Raw genomic sequence first — 27,906 nt, forward strand, 5'->3', positions numbered from 1 at the left:
TACTACTTAGTTGTGTACCAGTCTGGTGTGAATAACAGTTCATTCTTACACCCAAGACAGCTGTGGCGTGATTTGCAAGCAAGGTTTGCATGAGTATCACCACATTCTTCCCTATTTGACCTGTGTAGAAGAAAAAAGTAACTAGAGAAAAAAAGCAATCTCTTTGGACAAGTAATTTAAGTAATTTTAATGTTATTGCTTACAATATTCGTGCACAGTAAGGGCAGACAATTCAGCATAAACAAAGATGTGATTTTTAAGAAGTGCAACTGACATCACATATTAAGTATATTGCAGACCTTATCACTATGCTTAAGGTCTACATTTTAGTATAATTATGCAGCCATAGACTTCAACTGAAAAATTTAACTGCAAGGTAATACTTTCAAGATGGTAGGAAAAATAACCTTACATTTAAGAATTGTTTTACTAGACAGAATAATCTAATTTTCATTGTATTATGAAGTATTTAAAAAAAAAAAAAAAGAGCTCATGAGAACTGAATTCCCATCACAGTATCTTCTACACACATTTCTGTATTCATTACTAGAAGTAGTATGTTTGATTCACAGAATAGAGAAACACAGAGGAAAGTCTTTATTGTCCTTTTAATTATTTTTTCTTCCCCTAAGAAAGTTTCTGGGGAAAATACCATCTGTCTTAAGACTGTCTTACAGGAAAAAAATCCACTTCATAGTACAACACCACATCACTATAAATATACACTAAAATAAGTAAGGTAGCCTTATTTCATCCTATCTTATGCTCTTCCATTTAACAATTGCAACTCCAGATAGAAAATCAGCTTCTCCCATTACCTAGGTGCACAGATGGTACCTCAGCACACACCAACTCTTACAACCTAGCAGGAAGACTGCAAATGCTAGGTTGAAATGCTAGAAAATTTGTAGACCCAGAAGTACGATGTCAGATACATTTTCTCCCCATAATCCATTACTGTCTGCATTACCACTACTTAACCACAGGTTGTAACAACTTAAAAGAGAGACAAAACTGTTTTCATAACAACTTTAATTCTCTAATGCTAAAGGATAAAAGACTGCCTCATCTACCATAATGCACTGATTGCAGAGTTAAGTACTGCAGTACTTCATGATAGCAAACTGAAGCTCTATTGACCATGCAGTTTAAGACCAGTATTTCAGATTCTTTTTAATCAAGTAAATGTGGGTAGAAACCAATGTTCATGAATGTAAGTGTATTTAAGTTTACTGTTTGGACTGTGCATAATGAAGCATTACATTACTGACTGGAAAACAGCCATGAAATGACTTGTATGGACTCATGGAATGTTAAAAACTACAGGAAAAAAAAAATAAAAAATCAAAGCAAACTGCTCAGGATTAAAGATTGGTCCTTATTACTGAAATGCAAGAAATGAATCATCCCAGGATACCTAAGCATAAATCCGACAACAACAGTAACTGCACAAAGTAGACATCAACAAAATGATTTAATTCAATGAAACACAGAGCTTTATAAAAGAAAACAGCAGCCCTATATATCATGTGGAAAAGGAACACGAGGCGTATGAAACAGTTAATACTATGATGTGTCAACAGTTCCTTAAAATTAAGAGGAAGTTTGAACCTCTTATGGCTTACAAAATAGCAGCCTACCATGGTTGTTAAACAAAAGTCGTCATCTGCTTGCCTGAAAGATTAATAGATGCAAGATTTCCAACCCTGCACCACTTAGCTTAATGCAGACAAACTTATGCATAAATTCCATTCAGTTCTGTGAACAGACATTCAGTAGCTCTGTATATAAAAAAGATCTGAAGCAGCAGCTCAGTAGAAAGTGAGGAGTACATAAAAGAACTTGCACAACACAGAAATTTCCCAAACTCCCTGGGGAATCCACAGAAAGTTTCTGCAAGACAGATTTATTGTCCATTTACACAAAAAAAAAGTTAATTACAAGACAAATATAATAATTAAACATACAAGCTCTGGAATTTTACAAGTATATCGATTTCTTGTGTTTGAGATGCATTGCTAAAAACAACAGTGCTAGTTGACAGGACCTTCAAAAAGCTGTGATGTAACCTCCTGCAGTTACAAGGGGACATGACTGAACAGGTAAGATACAGATTCACCATTATGTGTTCTTCGAATGGCTTCAGCCAGGATCATGGAAATGTCAATAAACTGAAAGAAAGAAATACATAAAAATAAGGATGACAATTTCTTACAGGATAACAGGAACAATAAATTACACAGTTTATAGAGAAACTGTATACAAAAATTCAATTTACTATTCTATTCTCTTAGATCTTCTAGGTAGGAAAATTACATTAAAGCATTAGGTAATTAACCTACATGAAAATAACAATACAATAATAATAAAAATTAGAAACTCAAACAAGATAAAAACACTGATTTCCTTCTACACAGGCATACTGCTGAAGACTTCAATGTTGCACAGGGCACATTGCCAAAAGAAACAGAAACTGTTCCAGCCATCAGATGGCAGTGTCCACACAAGTACAGTTTAATGGAGATACATCTTTTAAATGCTTGTCTTGTACCAATAAGTAAAAAAAACAAGTACTTTTTCCTTAATTCAGAGTAACATTTAAAAAGCACTATTTTAGGCTTTCCTCCACTCTGCACTAAGAAACAGGACACAACTTTCCAGAATAACCTCATGTAAAAGTTATTGAGGTAAGCTAACTTTTTACTTTCAGTTTGGTTTTTGAAAGCAAGCATATGTTAAGTTTTTCTTGGACATTTTCTATACTGTATTTTCAAACAAAATGAAGTAGCCTAAGGTTTCTATCATGACAAACTAGAGTTTCTACATTCAGACTTCATATGATTAATATACATTTAAAAAAGAAATCAGCAAATTCTACATTTGCTACTCTTTCAGCCAGGCACACTCTATCTGCTGCAGTATCATACATTTTTAATAATTTATTATGCTACCTCAATCAGCCTTTCTTTAGCATGATTTAGCAGAATGTACTGCAAACAACAAAGCTGCACAGTGTATTTGAGAATATTTTTTTCAGCAAAAGGCACAAATCCTAGCACCAGAGAATAACGAAAGGTAAATCCAGAGTTTAAGCAAGTGACAAAAACAGAGTACCTGAATTTTGGGGCAATGTTTCATTTTCTCTTCCTGGGGGATTGTATTAGTTACCACAACAGCCTCAAATGCTGCATTATTAATCCGAGAAATAGCAGGACCAGAGAAGATGCCATGAGTAAGAATAGCATAAACTTTGGTGGCTCCAGCAGATACTAACCTGCAGAATACAAAGCAGTAAACTGTAATGCGTGTTTAAATATATGGCTATACACAAAGACAGGTCAGACCTTCATGAGGCTAAAATTTCACAAATTGCCCACACTAAGCAATTTTACACATAAAATCCTCTGAAAGCTACAGGAAGATAAAAATATCTACAAAATAATTCTGACAACTTGAACTTTTTCAGTTTACATGACTACTAAGTCTTACCAAAAGTAACTGCTAAAAATCTTATTTAATTAACAAACATCTTATCAGTAGCAGTAATACTAAATGAATATGCTGTACTTATGACCACATGAACAAATCATAGAACTAGTTCACAGCATAACTTTTCCTATCAGAAAGAACTTAAGTATGGATAGTGGTATTCACGACTACGTGCCTCCATTATTGTGCATCTTTGCTTTAATTTGTAATTCAAACTATTCTTCTTGGACAAAGTTACTGAGGAAGAAAAATATTTAATGATTAAAAGCCTAGCTTCTTGCAAAGCTTGTGGGAAGACATGCTGCTGATCCAAGCACACTGCGAAATGATACAGCACAAGAGAAAACCTGCACAGATTGAAGAGCTAGAAAAACTTGTGAATGAGTCACAATCACTTAATTTGGCTTTGATTGGCCTCTCTGCCTCCAGACATTCACAGCTATGAAAGACTACAAATGCAGTTAAGACAGATGGAAGCCATCAACAGTAGATATGTTATCAAATTGTAGCATGAGCACAAAAAGACTGGAAAAAGAAAGAACACAAATATCTTATTTTGAATGACTCATCAGAATCAAAGGATTCTGATCATTCCTTGCACTACATTTGGTAGCTGCAATCTACAAGGAGGGTCACTACAATAGAGCAAGTGTGTACTAGGAGGGCAATATGAACACTTCAGCAAGTTCACCTGCTATATCTAGAAACAAATTCCTTAGTTCACCTGCTAGATATTCATCTATGTTGCTAAGATAAAGAAAGGTCTAAGGTACTTTGACAAACAAGTTTGATTAATCATAATGTACACCCCATTTAGATTTGGCATTAAGGAAAATCACTACTTCCTGACAGGAACATGATATAAGACAGTATCACTCAAAAAGGACCTTTCTTTTTTCCTTCTTCACTCTATTACTTCAGCAGAACTGAAATAACTCAGGCAGGAAGTATCACATGGCCCTATTCTGGGTGCAAGTCTATTCTGTACATTCACAGCATCTACAAATATATCAGGCAGGAAGAAAAATTCCAAATATCTCAATTGAAATATTAGCTCTATAAAGGATTACATGCAAGAGAAGCAATGCTGCAGTAAATGTTCAGCAGTAGGCATTTAAAATAATCCCATGCTTTGTTCCTTCCCACTTTCAAAATGCAACTACATACAGTCATACAAAAGTGGCCTTTGATATCAACTATATCAAGACAAGGTCTTTGAAGCAAAGATTTTAAAACTCAGGCTTTTGGGCCAAATTCAGAATGCAGCCCTCGACCTCCAAAACTTAAGTTGACAGCACATGCAGGGATATAGGTGGAAAAGCTGGAGCACAGCAGTCTAATATTGCTCACTTCTTAATTGCTAACATCTGTTCTTAAAGTTACTTCTATTTCTCCAGCTTCTCAAGATGTCTTTGAAGCTAGAATAGCTGTTATGCATTTTTGAGTTTTCATGAAGCCACAACAGTAAGGATTAGCATTAGCAGTTCTTTTTTTTATTTTTGGGGGGACTTCTTTTTAAGGGGGGGTGAGAGTTACAGGAGATGTTTAAGGCTACAAACATTAACAAAGTTCAGCACAGTCAGTAATTCCAGCTTCCGTAGAAAAAACATACAACTTACTAATACTCTTAAATATACCACTGTAAGGCCAGTCTGAAAGTCATAAGTAATACTTCCTAATGAGCATTAATAGGACCTCAGTTCAGATAGTGAATCTTTCACATACTTTACATCAAGAATTAGACAACCTGAGAAGAACCATGAGGGCATTAGTAAAGAGAAAAGGCCTAGAAGTCTCAGAAAGATTGAAGAAAGAGAGGTTATTTAGTCTGAAGGGGAAGTGGGGGAGGGGGAATGAAAACAATCTTCAACTACCTTCTAAACAAAAAGTGAGAAAACCTATTCTCAACTCCTAGGATGAAAAGGATAACTGTGCTTTAAACTGAAGATGTATGTTAAAAATTTAATGTTAAATCTACACTGAACATCAGGAGAAAATAGTTTTTTTTTTTTTTAATAAATCTAGTGAAGAAAAGAATCATTTTCTAACTGTCATTTTTGCTTCAAAACGGAAAAAAGCACTAGATGGCTAAAGTCCCTTCCACAACTTTTTCTTTATTCTGCCCTCTATCCAAATCCAGATATAGAATAATAGAAGGGCTACAATGATCATTGAGTTTCAACCCCCCCTGCCATGGGCAGGGTCACCAACCACTAGACCAGGCTGCCCAGAGCCATATCCAGCCTGGCCTTGAATGCCAGTTTATACGCTCCCTTCAAGTACTGAAAGGCCACAATGAGGTCTTCCTGCAGCCTTCTCTTCTCCAAGCTAAATAATTCCAGTTCCCTCCACCTTTCCTCATAGGAGAGGTGCTCCAGCCCTCTGATCATCTTAGTGGCCCTCTTCCAGACCCGCTCCAAGAACTCCACATCCTCCCTGTACTAGGGGCCCATTGGGTCCAGATTGGGCCTCATGATCACCTCTTTCTCCCTGCTGGCCACCCCCCCCTTTTTTTTTTTTTTTTTTTTAAAGGCAGCACAGAACACAGCTGGCCTTCCAGGCTGCAAGCACACATTATATTTCTGTAAGTCTTCTCATTTCCATGTTATAAAGAAGAACATGGTTTGATTACAAGACAACGAATCAAGAATCAGAGTGACTTCACTGCACAGAGGTCAGATTGAGTTATAAGTTTGTAGCAGCTGTGTTCATCTGCTATCTGCAGGTTACAGCATGAGACTCTGAACAACTTCATAATAATACTTACTTGTCTGCTGCATGACATATTGTGCCACATGTATCAGCCATATCATCGACAAGAATGGCTACTCTGTCTTTCACATCGCCCACCAAGACCATTCTGTCCACTTCATTTGCCTTCTTTCTTTCCTTGTGAATGAGAGCAAATTCCACATTCAATCTATCAGCAATTGAAGTAACCCTAGATGACAGGGAGAAATACAATACATTCAGAATACTATTTTAAAAGAACAGAACGATACTCAGTTACTTGCCTTGAAACAGTTTGCAAGTTTTCTTGCTTTTAAGTAACTGCACAGATTTTTGCAAGTAGTGAGACATATGAGAAATGCCCTTAATTCACTGTTAACAAACTCAATCAGTGATTTAAGCTGTAGTCCAGATGAATATTTTCTAAATTCTAAAGTTTGGCTTTGAAAACATTTCAGCTGTTCACAAGCTTTCATTAAGTTGCTGCAATACATAGTCTAAGATAGCTGTAATTATAAGCACTTCAGCATCCTAACTCATAATACCCTTGCTGGAACGTGAAACAAAACCTCATGGGAAAAAAACACAAGTAAACAGCAAATAAATCAGTTGATTGTGATTAATAATTCTTTCAGCAGTACATGACAAGCAATCAGTTTAGTGATAGGACAACAGGGAATGGTTTTAAACTAAGACAGAGGAGATTTAGGTTAGATATTAAGAGAAAGTTTTTCACTCAGAGGGTGGTGACACACTGCCCAAGGAGGTTGTGGATGCCCCATCCCTGGAGGCATTCAAGGCCAGGCTGGATGTGGCTCTGGGCAGCCTCGTCTGGTGGCTGGCGACCCTGCACACAGCAGAGGGGTTGAAACCAGATGATCATTGTGGTCCTTTTCAACCCAGGCTATTCTATGATTTGCAAATCAAGTAGCTTACTTCACCAGCAGTTCTCCTAGCAAAACATTGGATTGACAAAAATCTGTTAAAATTCTTCAGGGAAACCTCTGATGGCCAGACTTCCTATAGCAAACTTTGTTATATACTTCTGACTGATCTATTCAAAACTTTCAACATACCAGGGCTAGCAAGATAGCAATAAACACAGGAATAAATAACACTAGCACAGCCTTGCAGCCTGTCTTTTGAAGAATATTTTGATATTGCTGTTAACAAGGTTAGTAACGTGCACATTTAAACAGAAAACAGTTTTTGCCACTTAAAAATGAAGGAGTTTTTTTTGTTATAAACTCACATGGACATTTGTGCGTGTGAATAATAAAGAAACTTCACAGTACATCTCACTAATTCAGAGGCATTGAGGTATCAATAGAATTCATATGCCTTATTTCAGCCACAAAATTTAGTAAGCTACAAAAACAAGCAAATGGTAAGAAAAAAAGATATTTTAAATGAGTGCACATATTTCTTTAATACTTCCGAGTTAAAAGTTATTAGTGTGGAAAAAAAAAGAATTGTCTTCAGTTTCCAGTAACTGAAGAATTATTTTGAAGGTCCACATGTTTCAAATGGAAATGCCCAACCATCTTCTTGTCATCATACCAAATGATGTGAGGGAGAAGCTTTGAATTTACAGAGAGCAAATTCTTTCCCTGCTTCAGCAGCAGCTGCTTGGTTGCCTTGCAGTAAGGTAGCAAAAATAAATTATCATCAACTTGATAAAATACAAATAAAAATAAATGATAGAAATAATATTTGATAAAAATATTTGCTATGAGAAAAAGTGTTTTCTGACTTGATTTTTAACTAGTGGATTATTTTGTAATAAATTGTGTGTATTTTCATTTGAAAAAAATAATATTCACATAGTAATAGAAAGAAATGTAATTGACTGGAGTTCTTTGACAAAGACTGCTTTCTATAGTTCACATTCTTCACATCTTTAACTTGAAGAATCTAAATAGGAACAGCTCTGTAGTTCTAATCATACTTCCAATTATCTGAATATGAACACCATGAACACACTCCAGCAGACAAAAAGACTTCAATTAGAATCACAGTGTGGCAGTGTTTCATTATTTCCCCTAAGTTACACTCCAAACATCTAAATCATTTTGGGATTACAGGATTCTTATTTTATTTCTCTTCATTTCCATTCTGTTTCTAGCAGCCTTGTGACCAGTAACTTGAGAGTAAATCATGGTTATCACCTCTCAGATAGTGTGCTCCTGAGTTTCTGCATTAGTTTTTACTGAAAAGACTAGAAAACAACAAAACAGTTTTCCTAAATGAGTAACACATACTGCAAATGAAGAAATACTCCAATTAATTAGCTTTTCTATTTTCAACTTTAGTCAAACCAAAATTTCATCCTCTTTTTCCAATATACACAACGTGCAACTTGAAGATAGGCTTGCAATAACTTAAAGAAAAAAAGAAACTTGATCCAAGCAAGAGCTTACCTAGATGCCAGCAGGTACAGTGGAGATAGCCAAATGCTTTAAAAGAGAAGGGAAACTTAGGCATTTCCAGAATAAAGCAGGAATAGGTGCAGCAACTGGACTAAAGCAAGCAAGCAGCAGGAAAAGTATCTTCCCTCCTGCATAGGGATTCAGCTAACAAGGTCATATCCAGGGAGAGAGAAAGAGAGAAAGAAAAAATTTCTTTAGAGTACAGAAAACTCCTGAACATTTTCAAGCTTGAAAAACATTGGAAAAGTAGTCATTCTGTTTTTACAATGCAATTAGATTCATCAGACACGTACTCTATATCTTGCAAGTCATAATTGAAAAGATGACTAACAAGTTCATTAATCACTGACCGTATGGAATGCTAATGCTTTTAGTCTTGTATAGTACCTTTTTGCACCACCTGCATCAGGTGAGACTATGATACAGTTTTTCCACTCCAAAATGTTTTCTTTAATCCACTGCAGCACTGCAGGTTCTGCATACAAGTTATCTACTGGAATGTCAAAGAAACCCTAGTTGAAAAAGAAAAAAAGAGTTTCATGAATACACATTTACACCTTACTTCAAATGAAGGCACAGGAAAAGAATCAAGCCTTTGCATTTCAGGTATAGCAAGGTTTTAATTAGTATTTCACAGTGGCCTAGTTCTCCCCTCTCATTTCTACTAAATTCAGTGGAAGTTCAACAAATAGTGAAGTCTCTCAAAATCTCACTCAAGAGCAGAAAATGAAGAATAATTGTTATCAAACGATATTAAATTAGAAAAGATTCCCTTTAGGCACCTGCATAAACTCATGCATATGAAAAGCTCTCAAAAAATCCAGTGAGGAATATTTAATTCCCATAAACTGCAACTACTTGACACAAACAGTAGTATTTAAATATGGAGAATTTAAGTTAGCAATGGTCAGCAGGAAAGGAATGTTTCTTTTTGTGCAGTTTTTAACAACAAATCTATGCTGAACCACAAATAAAACTGCTTTTTATCTACATGACAAACACCTAGCATAACTGAAGCTGTGAGTAAACAGAATGCCAAAAGGGGAAAAGGTGGTATTTCCTTGAAGGAAAAAAGAAACAAAAAGCAAAAGTTAAATTGAGAAGTTTTACATGATAGAATGACAAACAATGTCTGCTCTGTGTCTGAGCAGCAGTTTTGTGATTTTGTGGTTCAGCAGTAGAGCTAGCAAATGAGTTTCCAGTCTCCATCTCCACTTCTTTTAAGTGAATAATATTCCCCTGGCTGTACCAACCAAACTCTGTATTGTGCACTGTGATAAAAACCAGTGTGAGATTGAGAGCTTCTCCCATAACAGTACATTATATGTTCTAGAAGACCATATACTAGCCTTGAAAAATTCCACTAAAGGCTCCAACTTCTAATAACTATTCAAAATGCCTACAAAATCACCCCATAAGAAAAAAGCTGGTCTCCTTCAAAAAGCAGATTAATTTAGAAACTGGTTCTGAGATGATCAAAACTTTCTCTGAACCCTGAGGATTGTGCTTCTGAATACAACCTTTCAAAACAACGAGGAAAAAAAATAGACAGAAGTAGTATTTGTCTTCCATCTTTATTCATTTGAGCACCTACTCACAGTTAAGAAGAACTTATAGTTAGTTACCTGGATCTGAGAAGCATGCAGGTCCATGGTGATGATGTGGTCAGCCCCTGCAACTGACAGCATGTTGGCAACAAGTTTTGCAGAGATTGGAGCACGACTCTGAGAAATAAAGCACAAATATTTACATTATAAAAGCATTTAGGCAGAATACATGGTGTCAGATAATTAGCTACTTTTATCTCTTGTTCTTTAGAATAGCTGGAATCTAGGTATGAAGAGCTTCATAACTTCAGCCAAACTAGCCTGTCAATAGCTACTCGTGCCACTAGGATTTTTGAACTCAGCAAAACATTTAGGAGCTTTAAACTAGTTTGAAAAATCTGCCTAATAATGCCTCCCATTAATTTTTAACAACAAACAGAATTGGAGATATGATTTACCAGCTCCTTTATTTCAAACTTTTAGTTAGCTTTTCCATAGCACAAAAACAGAACCTCAATTTCTCTAAGCCGCTACCCATATGTACATAACCAACTCTCAGGCACCTATCCTGTTTAAAAAATGAATAATTTTTTTTAACCAAATAGGGAGAGCAAAGGGAGAGGAAACCCAATTTTTGAGGAAAAAAGCGCTTTAAAACAACATTAGTATCAAGCATTTCTTCATCACAAAGTAAAGCCTAAAGAGATCCACGAAGGCAGAGGAACAAGCCCCCACCTATTTATTTATTCTTTTTTTGTGAATGCAGGCTTAATTATTGGATGTGATTAGTAATCTAGAACAACCAAAAAAGGCAAGGGAAGGCGTGGAAGATAAAACTACAAAAAAAAAAGAAACAGGGAAGTGAGAAGAGCAAAGGAAGAGTAAAAATATAATTCGCAAAATTAAACTCAAGAGCTTTTTTTAAGCTGACAATGATGCAGAACAAACAGTAATGTGAAAAGAAAAGGAAATCATGACTGGAAGATACCTTTTTTCTTTTTTTTCTTTTTTTTTTTTTTTTTTTTTTTTTTTTTTTTTTTTTGCAATCTTTGTCAACTTTAAAGTTCTTTCAGATTTTTTAGCTATGTTGCCTATTACAGACAATGGGCTGTAATGGAAGCATTAAACGAAACCTCCATTTTTTCTTTTTACCAGTCTTTAAATATGACAGCTAGCACTAACATCATTAGCATTAAAACAGGATCGTAATTCAGAGGTGCCATCTCACTATTAGACTTTGGGTTTTGATGGCAAGGTATTTCCTCCCGCTACAGTTCTTTATCAAATAGCATCATTTAACCTCTCAGGTCCTCCACACATAATTATAAGGTATCTCTGCTCTTCTTCCACTGATGCTCAAAGGCATCACCAAAAATAATCTGAACTATTGCTAATTAAAAATGGATGCTGTTTTGTCCATGTCAAACCAAGGAGACAGTACTTTCCTCAGAACTGTTGGCGATTTAGATACAAACTCAGCACTTCCATGTTTTAAGGTATGGAATGACAACGTATTTCCAGAAAAGAGAACAATATACTGCATTCATTTTTTATAGTTTGAAGTTTATCATCAAGAAAATTCTCACTTAGAAAATGACACTACTTTTGATTTTGCTTTGCACAAAAATATTGTCCCCATTTGGTTTGTCTAAGAAACACCAAAGATGTGAATGGCAGCTGAGCTTCCCTTGATCTCTGCAGTTCATATGCATATGGTTTCCATAGCAGTTCGCAACCACTATAGCTGCAGCAAACATGATTTTCTATTAAGTGAGGACTATGCTGCTCCTCATTTAAGATCAATTCTATAAGGATTCTGTTACATGCACGCTGGTCAAAACTCTCTGAATATTTCTATCAACTAATAGAAATGTTCTAGTTCATGCCATTCAGGTTCCTAATCATCCCAGTTCACCTTAGCAGCTCAAATTGACATTTCAAAGCTAGGATTTGTGATACTCAAATCCCTGGCAACATCCAAAAGAACAAAGATTTAGTACCTACTCCACCACCACGCATTCTCTTACTCCTTGTGAAAGCATGGTTTGATGCTACAGCTGAGGTAGATTAACAGACAATGCTGAAACCAGAAGTCTGCTCCCCTGCTTATCCCATCCCTTCCTTCTTCCCTTGTGTTTGACGTTGCTACTTGTCTGAACCCATAGCAGCCAGACAAGGAAGCTAAAACAGAAGGGAAGATAGCTAAAGAGGACCACTCCTTCTGGTAGAAACCAGTAACTGCTTCAGCCTAGCTGATCAAGGCAAATTCCCATAAACAGTTTGCCATTTCTACCTCCATGTGGAACAGTGAATTTCTTTTGTCCAATTCTGTTGAATGAGATTACCACTTAGCTTGTCTCATGTGTCAATACCACAACTATCATCAGCACAAATAAAAGCCGTAACAACCACCTTTCCTGCACCAAGTACGAATGAATACATTACCAACAGATACTTCTTTCAGCTACTGGCCTTGCAGGCTGAATTCCAGAAGGAAGAACTTGGAAGTTTTACCACTAGGTAACTTCATTTAGTAGTTATGCACATCACAGATTGCCTACATGTTGGACACAGGGTCTCGGAGGGAAAGATAGCCAGACATCAAAACCTGTTTTCCAAGGGTGGGTGGGCTAACAGGAGGTTAAGACAAATGAAGCGTGTGGCCATCTGACAGTTTCCTCTACACAAAATTGTGCATTAAGAAATATACAAAACCAACACATTTGATGACATGTTCAGAAGAATTTAAGTTTTAAAAAAACTTTTTTCTGGGTACGCAATTATTATAAAATGATCAAACTGAAGTTTATTTTCAAATCAAAAGAAGTATATTCATGAGAACCTCAGATAACCTGGCTTCATTATTCAGAAACAAAGATAGATGAGAACTGAAGATTTCCTTTGTATCTCGGAGAATTTGTGATGTTTGCTTCAGATGAGAAGTAAGAACACAAGAAGATTCACTATATTCATTATCTCATTTTTGATACAGTTTGAGATTAGTTTCAGAATTATAAGCATGAAATGACATTAAATTTTGTACAGAAACTAAATTGTAAAAAAAAAAAAAAGCACTGTTTTTAGCTCCTAAGCAAATTTCCCACTCACTTATAGAGACAGTTATATAAATGATTTCTTCCTTTATGATGTGTTACAAAGTTATTTGCAATTTTTAAAATTACCAGGGGCAGAGGAAGAATCCACAAAGCTAATAAAAATACCCTCACAAGAATATCTACACAAAGGAAAGTAAAAGGAGTCTGTCAAGATTAATGTTCCGTTGCCTTTAAGCATCTTATTACATTGCCTTACTCAAAATACATCACATGCAAACCAAACAAACAAAAAAAATAAAAACAACAGTCCAAGAAAATCCCAAGATTTATAACTGGAACTTTCACTTCCAAGAAAGCCAGTTGTGAAATGTACGGATACTGAACATTAACTAATTTATTACCTAAATTTATATTTTGGATATGAGGTAAGCTTTGAAGCTTTAGAAGTTGACATCATTAAACATCCAAGTAAATTTTAAGTAGAAGCTAGGACTTCTCTATTAGCAAATTCCATAGAATTAATATCATGGCCCAGGTGAAACACAACTGAAATCAAGAAGTGAAACTGAAAATGTTTCCAGTTATATATAATGTAACCCAGTAAGTTTCACCCTTTAAGGCCATGTTAATGGAAATATATAGAGTTAGATTTAAAAAATTAAAAAAAAAAAGATACCTACCCAACGTTCCACGGCTCCCTTCTACAAATCAAAAAAACAAAGTTACATGAGCTGCAGAACACCAAACTCACCTGTTGCTATACTTCTAACATCTCATAGGCATCTCTGAAGCATCCTACATAGATGTGTCTTTCCCATGGCTTTGAAGGTTAGCATAATTAGAGGATGTCTAAATGCATGGTCAAAGCACCTGAGCTAAAGTAGCTAGCTTGTGTATCAGAAGTATTCTAGATTATGACAGCACTAGATCACGTCTAAATCAATTCATCAACTTCTCTAGGACTCTGGACAAGTTTTTTTGTTTGTTTTTTTGTTTTTAATATCCTTTTCCCTTTCTTTCTTTCCTCCTTTTTTAAACCTCTGTTTCTTCAGCTGCATAAGCATGAAAACTGGCACAGACCACTGGAACTGCTGTTGACAGCCAAACTACCTCATATATAGTTAGTCCAAGGCTTAATACTAATATTCTCATGGTGAATTACACAGGCCTTGCTCAGAATACGATACTTTACTACAAGGCCCTTTAGTTAAATAAATAAATCAAGACTTGCAATGTTTTGAATCATCTTAACTCCATGAAGAATAAGATGGTATTTCAAACAGCAAGGACTCATTCAATTCATAAAGAACTAAATGGAAGTCAGCAACTTAAATCAGAAGCCAGCATCCAGACTCAATGATAGGGCTTCACTTCACATTCAAACAAGTAACAGCAGTACATGGGCCAGAGAGAAGAAAATTTACTTATAACCATTGTAAGAAAACAGTGAGCACTTCACTGATGCTTCAAGCAGCACACACAGAGCTCAACACAGGCCAAAGACCAAGTGACGTGATGCAATCCACCAGCAATGGGAAAGATCTCATGGTCAATAAGCTGCCTAATGTCGACATCTATGTTATAGCTTACTGTGCAACATGCAGGTTAACTACCAAGGTTAATTTCCAAAGATTACAAATGTTTTCTCAATTGCAAAACAGAGGTCAAAAAGAGGAAAAAAAGAAAAAGTTTGCCTAGAACTGCAGGAGAACACAATGATGACTAGAGAACAGTCTGAAATAATACTCAAAATCTCTATTGGTGCCTTACTTTCCCACACTACTCATCTTCCAATGCTATTTCAAAACAGTATGTTCTTAAGAAAGATACTGAACCACCACAGCAAATGGTTTAACTATCTCTTGAAAGCCTGGTCATGTGGATTTTGGGTATCCCTAACAAGCTATTGCTTAGATGCACATAGAAGTTGGGACATGCTTATCCTTTCCCTCACTAAAAGCTTTTATGATGGTCCAGGAGAACCTTTGAGTACTAATTTGGAAACAAAACCATACCAAAATACCTTCCTTCCCTTTCAGAGAGTTTGTTTTCCTTTCAAGCTCTTTTGAAGAAAAAAAAAAAAATACATTCATCTCTCTGCACTCCTAGTCAAGGGAGAATTTTAATCAATAGAGGAACACAAAATGAAGTTCCAAAAGATCTACATGAATAACAGGGAGGTTCTACCTAACCCCTGAATTCAGTTTTTGGAAGCACAATATCAGTACTGTATAAGAAAGCCTACACTTAAGGTGTAAACATACTAGAAAGTAATTTTGTTCCATTTACCTTTTCCATTAGAGGCTGAGAATTCTGCCTTCCGTAAAACCTGCAAGTATTTTTATCTTCTGCATTGTCAGTCTTGTTACATTATAAATAGTTGAATGAAAGAAACAGAGCTTTCAGATTTTGCCCAGTGTATAAAGCAAAAAGGAAGGGGCAGTCCATTTATACAAAGTATGAGCGAGGAAAACTTTCTCAAAAGACAAGTATTGCAATTTGATTTACACTTGTTAGTTCTTTTCAAGTGAGTTTTGATGAAAGTAACATTCACGTAACATCAGGTTTTTTGTATATATACTGGAAACAAAAGTTTAAGTGTTTCTTATGCTTTGTGAATTTTATTTTTCTTTTTTTTAAAATCAAACTTGTTAGTGTCTTATTAATTTGGCTTAACTGGTATATTATTCATCAGTTAAGCAGACCAAATTCAGGGAATCACAGAATGGCTTGGGTTGGAAGAGACCTCAAGGATCACCAAGCTCCAACCCCCCCTGTCACAGGCAGGGTTGCCAACCTCTATATCTAATAGAAGGTGAGGCTGCCCAGGGACTCATCCAACCTGGCTGAGAAAAATCAGAGAAGTGTTTCAGGTTTTCCACTCAATTTTTGGCCTTCATCAGTTAAAATTAATTTTTCCAAATTGTTACATACAGATAATTCTTTTTTCTTTTTAGATCTACCTTACAGCATAAATAATTGTTTTCATTCATTATTCTCACATATTGTAGAACAAATCAGTTCCTTCCATTTGGGTAAAAACTACCTGCAAAATGCTCACAGCACTGCAAATTTAGGATTTAATTCTATGCAACTGTACTAATTATGTGTACTCTCTTCATATGGAGAGAGGAAAGAAAAAGGAAAACTAGAAAAAAGCAGAAAAAGCAGTCCCACAAAGTGAGGTTTGCTAGTAGAATACTCTGCAATATCCCACACATAGGATCAATCTACTTTTTCAAAGTGAAGGCCTCATCAGTTAAGAAAACATACAAGAAAAAAGTTATGTATTGCATCACTTAATTCACTTGGAAATTATATAATCTCTTGCCACAATAGAACATTAAAGGAAGAGCAAAAGGAAGAACATCTTATAAAACTCTAAAATGTTTATGAAAGTATGTTTAATCTCAAAGTTTTGAAGGAAGAAGCTGAGAGGACACTTCAGAAATCACACTTCTCACCTACCTTGTCTTTCTTATCTTGCCTGGCATATGGAAAACACGGAATTACTGCAGTGACTCTGGAGGATGATGCAATCTTGCAAGCATTGATCATGATGAGCAATTCCATTAAGTTGTCATTTATCTCTCCACAGCCACTCTGGATAATATACACATCTTCTCCTCTCACACTTTCACCAATCTCTACACTGAAAGAGTAGAAGATGGCTGTTTAATCACTAGAATTACAAGAAGAGCATTATTAAAGAGCAGACAAACAGTTTTATTTTAACAAACATAGGTTTATGTCCATTTAGAGTAAGATTTTGGTTTTTTAAAACATAGGTTTAGACAAGTTTGCCCTTGATACAAAGTCTATTGAAATAAAAGCCAGACTAAAATTTACTTCAGCCTAAAAATAGAGCTTTATTTTCTATTATAAAGACAAGAGTAAATTCAAGAAATCACTGCATTTTAGAAGACAAAACTATCAAATTCTCCTTGAAAAAAAAAAAAACCAACAGTTTCAAAAATTAGAAGTTAAAAGGCACACCACAAGATCTAAGCATGGTATTTAAAACAGGAAAAAAAAATCTTAGCAAGAAGTTAAAGCAAAAACCTGTTCACCAACAGCTGAATGCAACTCAAATCTTAGCACATTTCACCAGTTGCTCTGTTTGCTCTACATAAGCTCATGTACTCATGTTGGCATCAAGGAGTTACTTTACTCTTCTATAGATTAAGAAAATTCGAGCAGAGCAGTTGAATATGATTTTTTTCCATTCTAGATCAAATCAAGAGAAATCTACTGTTGAACCATACTCAATTTTTATACCTGTTACTCCAAAAATTACTCACAAAAGTAGTAGACTAATCTGCATTTTCCCCTGATTCCAGGCAAAACACCCAGAAACATAGACAGAATTCCAAAATGAGGCAATCAGATCTATCCAACCCATGCTACCAGAAATTAGTCTAAATCACTGAAAGCTAAATATCTTGGGCCCTTATTTGAAAGGTTAACTACTGATCCAAGACAGAGACAAGCAAAAAGCTCTAGCTGGAAACCATCTAAATGGTCCAGATATGGGTAAAATGGTTTCTCTGACACATTCTTCACAGTGATGCTTGTTCTAGTCAAGCAGAGTCCAAACAGACTTACTTTCTCAGCTTCTAGGGTGCTGTACAAGATTATTAGCTTTTTATAGCTGCAGAACTCAAAGGAATTTACTGCTTAAGAACATCTTAATGAGATGCAAACATATGATTTATTACCATTATGATAGTTGAGTGCAGTATGACTAGCCACATTCTGAAAGCTGCCACAAAGTACCTGTCAGAGAGAGAATGCTTGTCCATTTGAATGTGTGCAAAATAGAATAAAATTAAACTGCAGCAAACAGACTGTGCTGATTTAAGTAGCAGCTATTATTTTGTTTCCTCCTCATTGAGCAATGTGCAGCTTCATGCTGAGCACTGAAAGATTGAGTCTTGTGGAAAATACATGTGATCATGCAATTAAAGACGTCATAAACCAAATGCAGAAGGTAATATACAAGCACCCTTTCTTCATAGCCATATGACCTAAGTGCTTTATTTTGCAACCTTAACTCTAAACCTAATTTCTGGTCCATCTTCCTCCTGGCTACTTGAGCCTGCTCCACTATCCATACTCATACTTGAGCCTACCCTATTAGCCATATCCATCCAGTTGTGGCCTGTGACTCCTTGTATCAGTAGTGGCTCTCTCCTAATTTAATCTGTTTATCTATCCAGTTACATATTATTCTTCAACTTCCTTGACTCTCATCCCATTGTTCAGTCTCTGCCTCACTGCACTCTTCTGCTTTCAGTTTTTGTTCAAGTCACTGTGTTTTCATTTTCACTTCACCTATGGTACCATCAAGAAGGCCACCAAGATCACTAAAGAGAGAATGAGTGGCTCCTTGTCCTCAGTCCTTGTATTCCCAAAACAATTTATAAAAAGAACCTCTCCATCTCATTAATTTAATAACTTTTTGCTTAAGTATGTTACCAACACAATTTCTTATGGCCAAATGAAAACAAAACGTCAAGTAAAGATAAGGAGGGAGGACAGAGATAGTCAGTAACAGTGCCATCTTCAGATAGCTCAGTGGTAGCCTCTCCAATCTTTTGAGGCTCCCATCAAGGTGGAGAGATTAAATTTGTGGTTACACAACTGTTACACACTGTTTTTTCTGAGTCATAGCTCTATTAGAAGAAAAGCGTTTAAATATTCCTGAAATTCTAAATATTTTTCTAGCTTGATTTTTATTCAACACAATTTAAGTTCAGACAGAAGCTAGAGCATCTAGTCCCATGACTAGAAGCTGTTGACCTTAATTAGAAGCTCTGTGCAAAACTGATATGTTGGAGTACCGTGGTCCAATTCCCAGATTAAACAAAATTAAGAAACCTGTCATTCCTCCTCATCTCAGAAGTTTAGCTATGAGTAAAGCATCAACCCATTAGCTTGCATATGCAGCTTTACTCACCATTGATGATTACAGCTATTATGACAAGGCTTAAAAAAAAATTATCATCACTTGGCACTTGCACAAAACTGCTTAAAGCAAGTGCTGTCACATATCAAACCTTTGGAACAGGTTTGAAGACCACCAGCATACAGCAAAAGTTCTATGACAGATGTTTCAACTCAAGACTGTGAAGTTATACTTCTGTTCTTGATGTTAACCTAGGAACCACTGCAAAGGAGAAGTAAGGAGAAAGCAACAAAGAAAATACTGCCAGTTATATGGAAGAATGTCACTGGAGTGACAAAGAACGGCAGTACACAATTTTAGTATGTGCAGAAAAAGATGTAGCCAGTAATTTCCTAGATGCACTATGTAATAGGAAGAAGCTTTGTTGAAAAGCAAAAATATATGATTTTAATGTTCGTTATATACACAAAGAACACCGAATTTATAACATACTGAAAATCCTTTAAAACAGTCATTCCTAAGCACCCCACTAAGAAATAACAAGTTTCAAAAGGGAAGGGAATATATTTTGAGATAAATATAGATCTGGTTGATATAATGGCCCCGAAGTGATGCTTCTTACACTGTCATTAACCACTGTCTTTTCAATGCCCTTGGGTTTGGGATAACTTTTTCATCTTGTAAACAACTTAGAAAATAAAAGTGTTGCTACTTCATCTCTTGGCGCATTTCTGCATTTTTTGCTTATGTTTTTCAGGGCAAAATGACATACAAATTCAGCACACAGAAAGGTAAACTTATCTATATTTATATATATATATGAAAATATATATTTCCTCATGGACACAGAAGGTACGTGCAGATTAAATAAATCAAGTTTAAATTAATACTTGTACGTAGCACTGAGGAGCGATCTAATTACAGCTGCCAGAGAACAACAATGTAATTATTGCACAAATCTCCTCCCAATCAACTAGAAAACAGATTAGCATCTCTCACTGCCTACCTTCTTAAAGTCAGGTATGAGAGCTATTGCCTAGGCTCAGCCAACTGCTGCTTATCTCTACTATTTAAAATTTGTTATTATTTATTTTTAAACACTCAGGTCTGAACAGGCAGACAATAAGACACTATCAACTACAGCATCAAATATTGTATGAGGTATCTTAAATTTCCATTAAAGACCATAAGCTAGCAGCAGACATCCTCATGCTTGTTATTATGTTAGCATTGCTACTAGATTTCATTTCAGCTATCTGTATCATGACCTAATTAACTGTCAATACACTTGGGGCTGTTGTTTAAACAATTTCCCATGGTCAGGGCACAGAGGAAGGACACAAGTACAAGCTATTGCCTTAAGATTACAAGCTCTGTTTGTTTTATGCAACTGAATCAAATTCAGCTATTTGGCAACAGTTTACATAAACTTTTCATTCAAGAAGAGTAAACAGAACTTGTACATTAAAAGCCCTGAAATCACCTAATAGTGTTTTAAAGTAAAAACTACACAGATTAATAGCCCACAAAGTTAACTAAGTTTACTCAACCCAGTTGCATGGAATCCACAACCACATGCTGCTAGCCAGGAAAGATGAGTGCAAGAGAAGACGCAATGAAAATCAAGTCTGAGTGTTGATACTCATTTTCATCTCACGAAGACTGATTCCAGAGCTCAATTTAATAAGCAGGAACTTAGGCTGACTTTTAACCATACGTTAAGGATAAGCTTAGAGAATGACTTATATACAAAACATTTAAATGACTGAAACATTCATAAAGCAAAATTCAAATCTGGGATAACAGCAGGCTGAGCTACAGTACACTCTCAACTGAATTAATAGCACTGGTAATTTTAAATTTGTATATCATAACTCAGAAAGACACTGCAGGGATAGTAAGAAGGTGAAGCCACACTAAATGGGTAAATAATACAAGACAATGGCTAGGATTCAGTCCGAAAATCAAAATCATGCAGTTCCTAGAAAGAAAATATAAAAGCAGATGAGTTTTCTAGCAATACTTGTAATAATTAAGTTTTGTCAAGAAACTTAGGTTGCCAGTAAGAGCTTTGTGCTTCAGACATTTTTGAAACTAACAGATACCACCAAAATTTAGGGTCTAGAGTCCTCACACAGTGTGCAAGAGGAATCAATACCTCAAAAGCAATCTGAAAAAATCCATGTACTGAATCTGCAAGTCATCAAAAAGCATCCAATAGGAAGCGCTAAGCAGAGGGGTGTGCTTGAACTTTACCTTTGTGAACAAATTTGCAGAGCAAAGTCTTTAATGCAAGACCTCCAATTTATTGAGTAAATATTTTAACTGCCATGATGTTATATAATGAACATATCATTTTGTACCAGTATCAAACAATAAAAGTGTCAGATTCATGAGATCCGCCTCCACCAATCATCAGCTCCTGAAGAGCTGCAGAGCTGCTTGATCAGCTGAGCACAGCTGTGTGCTGTAGAGCACAGCTGAAAGTGTGCTGAAAGGAACTACAGGACTGTGGAGCTGCACAGGGGTTACATCAGTCTGGCTGGTTTGGAGACAGGCTGTGGTGAGATTTTGCTCCCTCACAGTACATGAGCTGATATTCTAGGAAAATTCCCAATTTGCTTGATGTTGGAATTTCCCTTGGGAAAAAAAAAATAAAAAATCAGGTCATTTAAGCTGCAGATGCTTTTAAATTCCATTTGGGGCGGGGGATGGGGAATCCCAGTTTCTTCAGCAATTTTCCTGCTCACTCCCATCCCCTGCACTGTGCACAATTTTTTAAATAACAGAACATCAAAGCAGCAAGCAAACAAGAACCATGGCATTTTTATTGTAGGTTTGTAAGTATTCCACACCTCCTGGCACCTGTATTCTCTCTTCAGCTCTTGGCTCTCTCGCTGTGACAAACAGTTCCAAGGCCAATCTCCAACTAGATTTTCATTTCCAACTGCCCCTGTCCTCATGGTGGGAAAAAAAACCAAGCAATTTTCTTTCTTTTTCCCCCTAATTTCATGTGTTTGGCCCCCATAAGAAGCACACAATATAGAAAGTCAATAATGCAGAAGTCTCAAATCAGCTTTCAAGGAGTTTTAGGTCTTTTTATAAGTCTGAGCTATTAGCAATACAGTACACTAGCATATTAACTGTATCTTGAGTTCCTGTGTAAGCAAAACATGCAATCTGAAAGTAATTCTTACCCTAACCAGCCACATAAGTAAAAAAAATATTCCTCCAGTCTCACTATGCTCACTATGGTGAGAACCAGAAATGAGAGACCCAGCCAACTCAGCTACCCCAAGCAGAGTGGTACAGCTCCAGGTGTGAATCATCTGCTAAGTACTTGGGCTGTATGAAAAGAGATGCACATCCCACAATACCCCAAATCCTACCAACTGAGATCGCTTGCACCACGACTAGAGATCTGCAACAGAGCCCAGAGAAACAATAGAGAGGGAAAAATACTAAAGTTGCATCCCAGATATATACAGTAACTGCAAGAAAAGAGTTGAAGTACACCAAGGGGGAAATGGGAAGAAAATGCTATGGACTGTGCTCAAGAAAAGAAAATATCAGCCATTTGAATTGTGCATCCATGGTAAGTATGATAAGTAGCACTGATAAAGTTTCCAGGTTTGTTCTTGATTTATATTACATAACAAACTGATGTCATGATCCCATTTTGAAAAAGAGGGTTACTCATTCTTGTAAAAATTAACTGAGAAAGCATCAGCTATTTTCTCCTCAAATGATTAAAACAGGTAACTTGGACTAAAATGTATTCATTTACAAATGACCCTCACACCAACAGCAGAGCTGTTTTCATACAGTATGCAATGCATCTCTGTAGCCAATACATGCTCCTCTGTAAAAGCTGAACCACACGCACTTTAAGCAGATGATTTGAAAATAACCCAGCTCCAGCAGCCAAAAAATTCTGCAGACAGGCAGCATCCAAATTCACTCCAGCTCCCTTCTTCCTGAGCCTGCTGAGACTAGAAGGACTTCAGTCTGAAAGTTAAGAAATTCATACGAATGGGTGGAAGGCAACTCCTCCCCTGAGAGAGAGGTGTGTGAGAGGATGTAATCTATGACTCCAATTTCTCCATTTTGAGAATAAGAAGTACTTCAGATAGAGAGTTAAAATAAATAGCCTTTAGAAAACTAAACATATAGAATCACAACCACAGAACTGCTTGGGTAGGGAGGAATCATTTAGTCCCATCTCTTGCTAAAGCAGGCTCCCTACAATAAGATTGCACAGGAAACCATAGGTTTTAAATATCTCAAATGGAGATTCCACAATCTCTCCATACAATGTATTTAAGAAGTGACATACAGCATCATTTAATTATGTATCTATTACAATCAGGTACCTTTCTAAGTATCTTTAGAGACAATTTTGTGAAAACAGCGTGTGTGTTTATGTGTTTCTATTATATATCCATCAGTTTCACATGGTGCCTGTTTAAGGATTTCATTCCTGCCCTCTTGCTCCAGCCTTCCAAATTGCAGTGATGGCAGATGCTTGTGGGGATTTGAAGATGACAAACTAAGCACCCACAGCAGTCCTAGCATCTTACTGGGTGAGTGAGTGGGTGGTGCCAACCATGTTCTGAAGATGACACAGTGGCCAGCACACGTGCTTAACGTACAAGCTATAAATAAAAGAATCATCTTCCAGAATCAGATATCATTTAAGAGCTTTCTTCCTGCTTTAGTTAAGGTTAGCTGCTCTGGTAGCTGAAGAAAAGTATTCCCATATTGTTTAGATAGAAAAAGGAGAAAAAAAAAAGGATGATGGACATCTGTCAATGCTACCTGTGACTTCCATCACTTCTTCTAGCTCTGATATGACATTTCTTAGTTCCAAATCTGTAGGAATATTGAATGACTGAAGAACATGAGAACAGGGATACTGACAGATGCCCTAATCTCAGTATAAATTACAATGAGCACTTACAATTTTAAGTTTTCCTGACATTGATAAAGCACCTGCTCATTTAGTTACACTTGTCAATAGCAGCCCTATCCTTGGCTAACCTAAGGGTTTAGTTCTTCAAAATCACTTGCATATGCCAAGGATAGGGACATAGAGCATCTCTGAGCCAAAGTATAATGTAAAATCTTTAATGTCACTTTCCAAGCACTCGATTCTGCAAGCCAGACTAAATGAAGTTCTCAAGTAAAAGGCTTCCAGCTTGGACCCCGTGGCACATATTAAAGCCTACGACTGCACACATTTATCAAGATACACACGATTCAGATTTACTTCTAATATAATGCAACAAACAGCAAAAATGAGATTTTCAACAAAAGAGAATCTTCTCTGAAACCTGTTAGCAGATCTGACGTAATGCAAAAGTCAGTTAACCCTCAGGCCACAGCTTACCTATTTGCACAAGGTTCTGCCCCGACAGCCATTGGAAGGTTTACAGTTTCCCAAGTCCTTTAAATATTAGGTTATATTATTCTGCAATATTGCAGTGTATTCTGCAGTGCCAATTAACTTACACATAAGTTTCCAAGTACTACTTTTTAAAGAACTGGTTTTTATATGGGAAGAAAGACTTCTGTTTATATACACACTAAGAAAACTTGCTAAGGAGACAGTATGATAAACTAGAAAAGGAGCACTGCAGCATAAATATCTTAAACATTTTAGCTGTAGTTTAATTTTAAATATATTGTACAGGAATTCTCATAGTCAGTCTACAAAACTGAAAGGCCAAATATCCTGAATAGTTGTTACTAAAATATCCTGAGTAAGTTGCTCAAGAAAATTAAAAAGATTACCCACTCAAAATTTACAGTACAGTTTATATAGTTGGTAGAAATGTACTTGCTGAAGGGGAAACATGAACTTCATTTCAGAATCTGAGGAGTGTGAAGCTGAACAAGAAAAGAAACACTTAAGAATGTAAGTGTTAAGACATTAAGTTCTTGAGGAAGGGAAAAAAAGCAACAAAAATGCATGTCTGCCTAGCAAAGCTGCAACAGAAGCAACCAGAAATAATTGCTAGATTAGATTCTATCCTCCTATCTATACCACAATATGTCCCTACTTGCCCATGAAAAATAAACTGGCATTGCTAGATTAGCCAAACTACTGACATCTTGCAGCCACCACTACCTACCTACTTGATGGCAGAGACCAGTATTGCTCACCAAGAAAAATAAGCAGAATGGCAGACGAGTTCATTCTATCCTGATGCCTAGCATTTATTTCACTTGCATCAAACTAGATAGGCAAACTTTGGGGATAAGTTTCTACCTTGGACAAAATATAAATCAAAGAATCTCCGCATAAAACTTAGCAAGCTGCAGAACTAAAGAGTCTCTGGAGAGGAAACAAACAAACAAATGAAACAAGTTAGCATGAAAATCATGCAATCAAATACACAACACAAGTTAAGTTTAATCATGCAGAAAAGAGATCCAAAAGCAATAAAGTGATTATGGGGTTGGAAAGAACTGAGATTTAATTTAAAACTTCATTCAATCAAGAATGAAGAGAGTAAGAAGGTGAAAACATCAGGTGGTGTAAATAGTGGAAGAAGAGGGCTTAAAATACTGCCAGTAAGTATAAGTAGTACAAGAGCACGTTGATTAAGAAAAAAGACACAGACTGAACAGAACAGAGAGCTTTGTGATAGCAATTTCAGAGTGCAATATATTAATCTTCCACAGAAAGCAATGTAAACACGTTTGTTTGGGAAATTCAGAGCAAGAACAGATGAAAATAAACATACAGTAATCATAAAGGCTAGCCAGAGTCGGGAACTGGTGTTTCAGAAGCAGGTAAAAACATAGGCTCATACAGAATCAGCCAACATTAGAGGAAGGGAACTCTGGAGCTCATCTGCCCCAGCAGCACACTCAGAACAGGGTGCCAGGCCCATGGCCAAACAGCTCTTAGAGATCTCTAAGGAAGAGACTGCACAGCCCCTCTGGGCAGCGGGTGCCATCTCTGTGCACCTACAAATAATGCTTCAGGTGTTTATAGAATTTGATAAGATAGACCGCTCTGAGCCTTCTCTCCTCCAGGCTGAACAGCCCCAGCTCTCCTCCCAGGCGAGGCACTCCAGCCCTCCAGCACACTGATGGCCCTTCATTGGGCTCCTACCAATACAACCATCTCTCTCGTACTGGGGAGCTCGGAACTGGAGCCAGCACTCAGCAATGTTGAGTAGGATGGAATGATCACCTCTCTTGACCTGCTAGCAATACTTTGCCTAACGTAGTCCTGGATACCATTAGCCTTCTTAGCAGCAAGAGCACGTTGCTGGCCAGGAAGCTAACCTGTCTGTGCCTTCAGCAGCAACACGAAAGCAACACAGCGACTGCACCGTGCACTTTCGGCACTCAGGAAAAGGTCACACGGGAGCTAGATACGACCCTCAAACACAAGACTGCTCACAACCCCGACCGTACCCTCACCGCGCTCCGGCGGCGGAGCTCAAGAGACGGCGCTCCGGGGCCGTGGGCAGGGAGAGGCGGCTCCGCGCGCCCCCAGCGGCCGCCACCGCGCCACACACCTGGTCTCTTGGTTGCTGAACTTCTTGGTGACCACCTTGCCCAGCTCCAGCCCCAGGCGGTCGGCCACCCGCTGGGACAGGTCGTGGTGGGAACTGCCGCTGAACAGCACGATGTTCGGCATGGCGTGGGGGGAAGGGGGGGTGACGGCGAGCGGGCACTCCTGCAGCCGGGACAGAAAGAGAACGATTCCCCCAAGGCGCGGGGTCAAATAAGCGGCGCCGCGGGTCCGCCCCTGTCCTGCCGGGAGCGGGAGGGGCGGGGCGGGGCGAGCCGGGGACGGATGCAGAGGCAGATGTTGGTGGTACGGCAGTAGAGGCTGAACCTTCCCACCAATATCCCGTTACGTGTTGTTGCCGTGTGACAGATGGCGGCAGAGGGGCAGTCTGACGCAGTGATGTCTGACATGGAAATGTGGATGAAGCAAAGGGGTGGGAACTGAGTTCCTCCATTCCTCCACGTGGGAAACAATAGCACCCACTGACGTTCAACGACGTTTGCCAAATGTTGATGGAGACCAACCAGTGAATGTGAGCGCAGCGAGGGGTGGGTGGTGAAACACTGTGAAGCTGTGGGTCAACTCCACTGGTTCACATTTTTATGAGCGTGATATGCAGTCCCTACTTCAGTGCTGTCAAAAATGCTAATGGTGGTGACAACGTTGAAAAATAGTGTTCTGTAAATGAGAACTTGCTCTACCAAACGATGTTATTGTGCTCTTTGTGTCAGTTATTGTCTCTATGGAAATAAATAGGAGGCATTACTTTTGGAGTGACCTATGCAGTATTTGCTACTAGAGGTGTCCTTGAATAACCCAAAGTTAGTGTTATAAATATGCCACTCATTTTCCACTAACGTGTTTATTTTTCTCAGTTACTGCTTAGAAATAGGCTCTACCTACAAACTGCTGTCAGAATACTGAACGAAGACAAAAAGGTGTTAGCTTCCAGATGAAGAAATTTTGCTTTTCTGTATAACAATAAATGTGTTGCACAAGGTAAGTGACATAAAAACCACGTCATTTTTCACGAATTATGCAAAAAAAGAGCAGAGTTCTGAACATAGTGCTTCTTAATACTTCATTGGTGGGATCACTCATGATTATATAATCCCCAGCAGTGCATAGTTCTTCCCTATGGTCAGTTTTAGAGCTGGTAAAAAGGTCCTATCAAAGTAATTTTTTAACTGTTCAGTGGATTTTCAATAAAATGGAA

The 27,906-nt window shown here is 37.3% G+C and overlaps 1 protein-coding gene across 3 annotated transcripts; it reads right to left on the bottom strand.

The window, feature by feature from the left end:
* Nucleotides 1-171: 171 nt before the first annotated feature.
* Nucleotides 172-26,903, bottom strand: PRPS2 (phosphoribosyl pyrophosphate synthetase 2). Of its 3 annotated transcripts, XM_090125654.1 has the most exons (8): nucleotides 26,695-26,903; nucleotides 16,720-16,903; nucleotides 13,932-13,952; nucleotides 10,274-10,372; nucleotides 9,036-9,160; nucleotides 6,257-6,430; nucleotides 3,115-3,274; nucleotides 1,970-2,171 (listed from the first exon to the last, which is right to left on the bottom strand). In XM_090125654.1, the coding sequence occupies exons 1-8, from the start codon at nucleotides 26,814-26,816 to the stop codon at nucleotides 2,079-2,081; spliced, it is 978 nt and encodes a 325-aa protein (XP_089981780.1). In that variant the 5' UTR covers nucleotides 26,817-26,903; the 3' UTR covers nucleotides 1,970-2,078. The 3 variants fall into 3 exon arrangements, with proteins under 3 accessions (XP_089981789.1, XP_031451954.1, XP_089981780.1); XM_031596094.2 differs by lacking the exon at nucleotides 13,932-13,952 and having other exon boundaries at nucleotides 1,969-2,171; XM_090125663.1 differs by lacking the exons at nucleotides 9,036-9,160; nucleotides 10,274-10,372; nucleotides 13,932-13,952; nucleotides 16,720-16,903; nucleotides 26,695-26,903 and adding an exon at nucleotides 8,640-8,753 and having other exon boundaries at nucleotides 172-2,171.
* Nucleotides 26,904-27,906: the final 1,003 nt, after the last annotated feature.

This window comes from Phasianus colchicus, chromosome 1 (assembly GCF_987193195.1).
Source record: "Phasianus colchicus chromosome 1, bPhaCol1.hap1.1, whole genome shotgun sequence".
In the NCBI taxonomy this organism is placed as follows: domain Eukaryota; kingdom Metazoa; phylum Chordata; class Aves; order Galliformes; family Phasianidae; genus Phasianus; species Phasianus colchicus.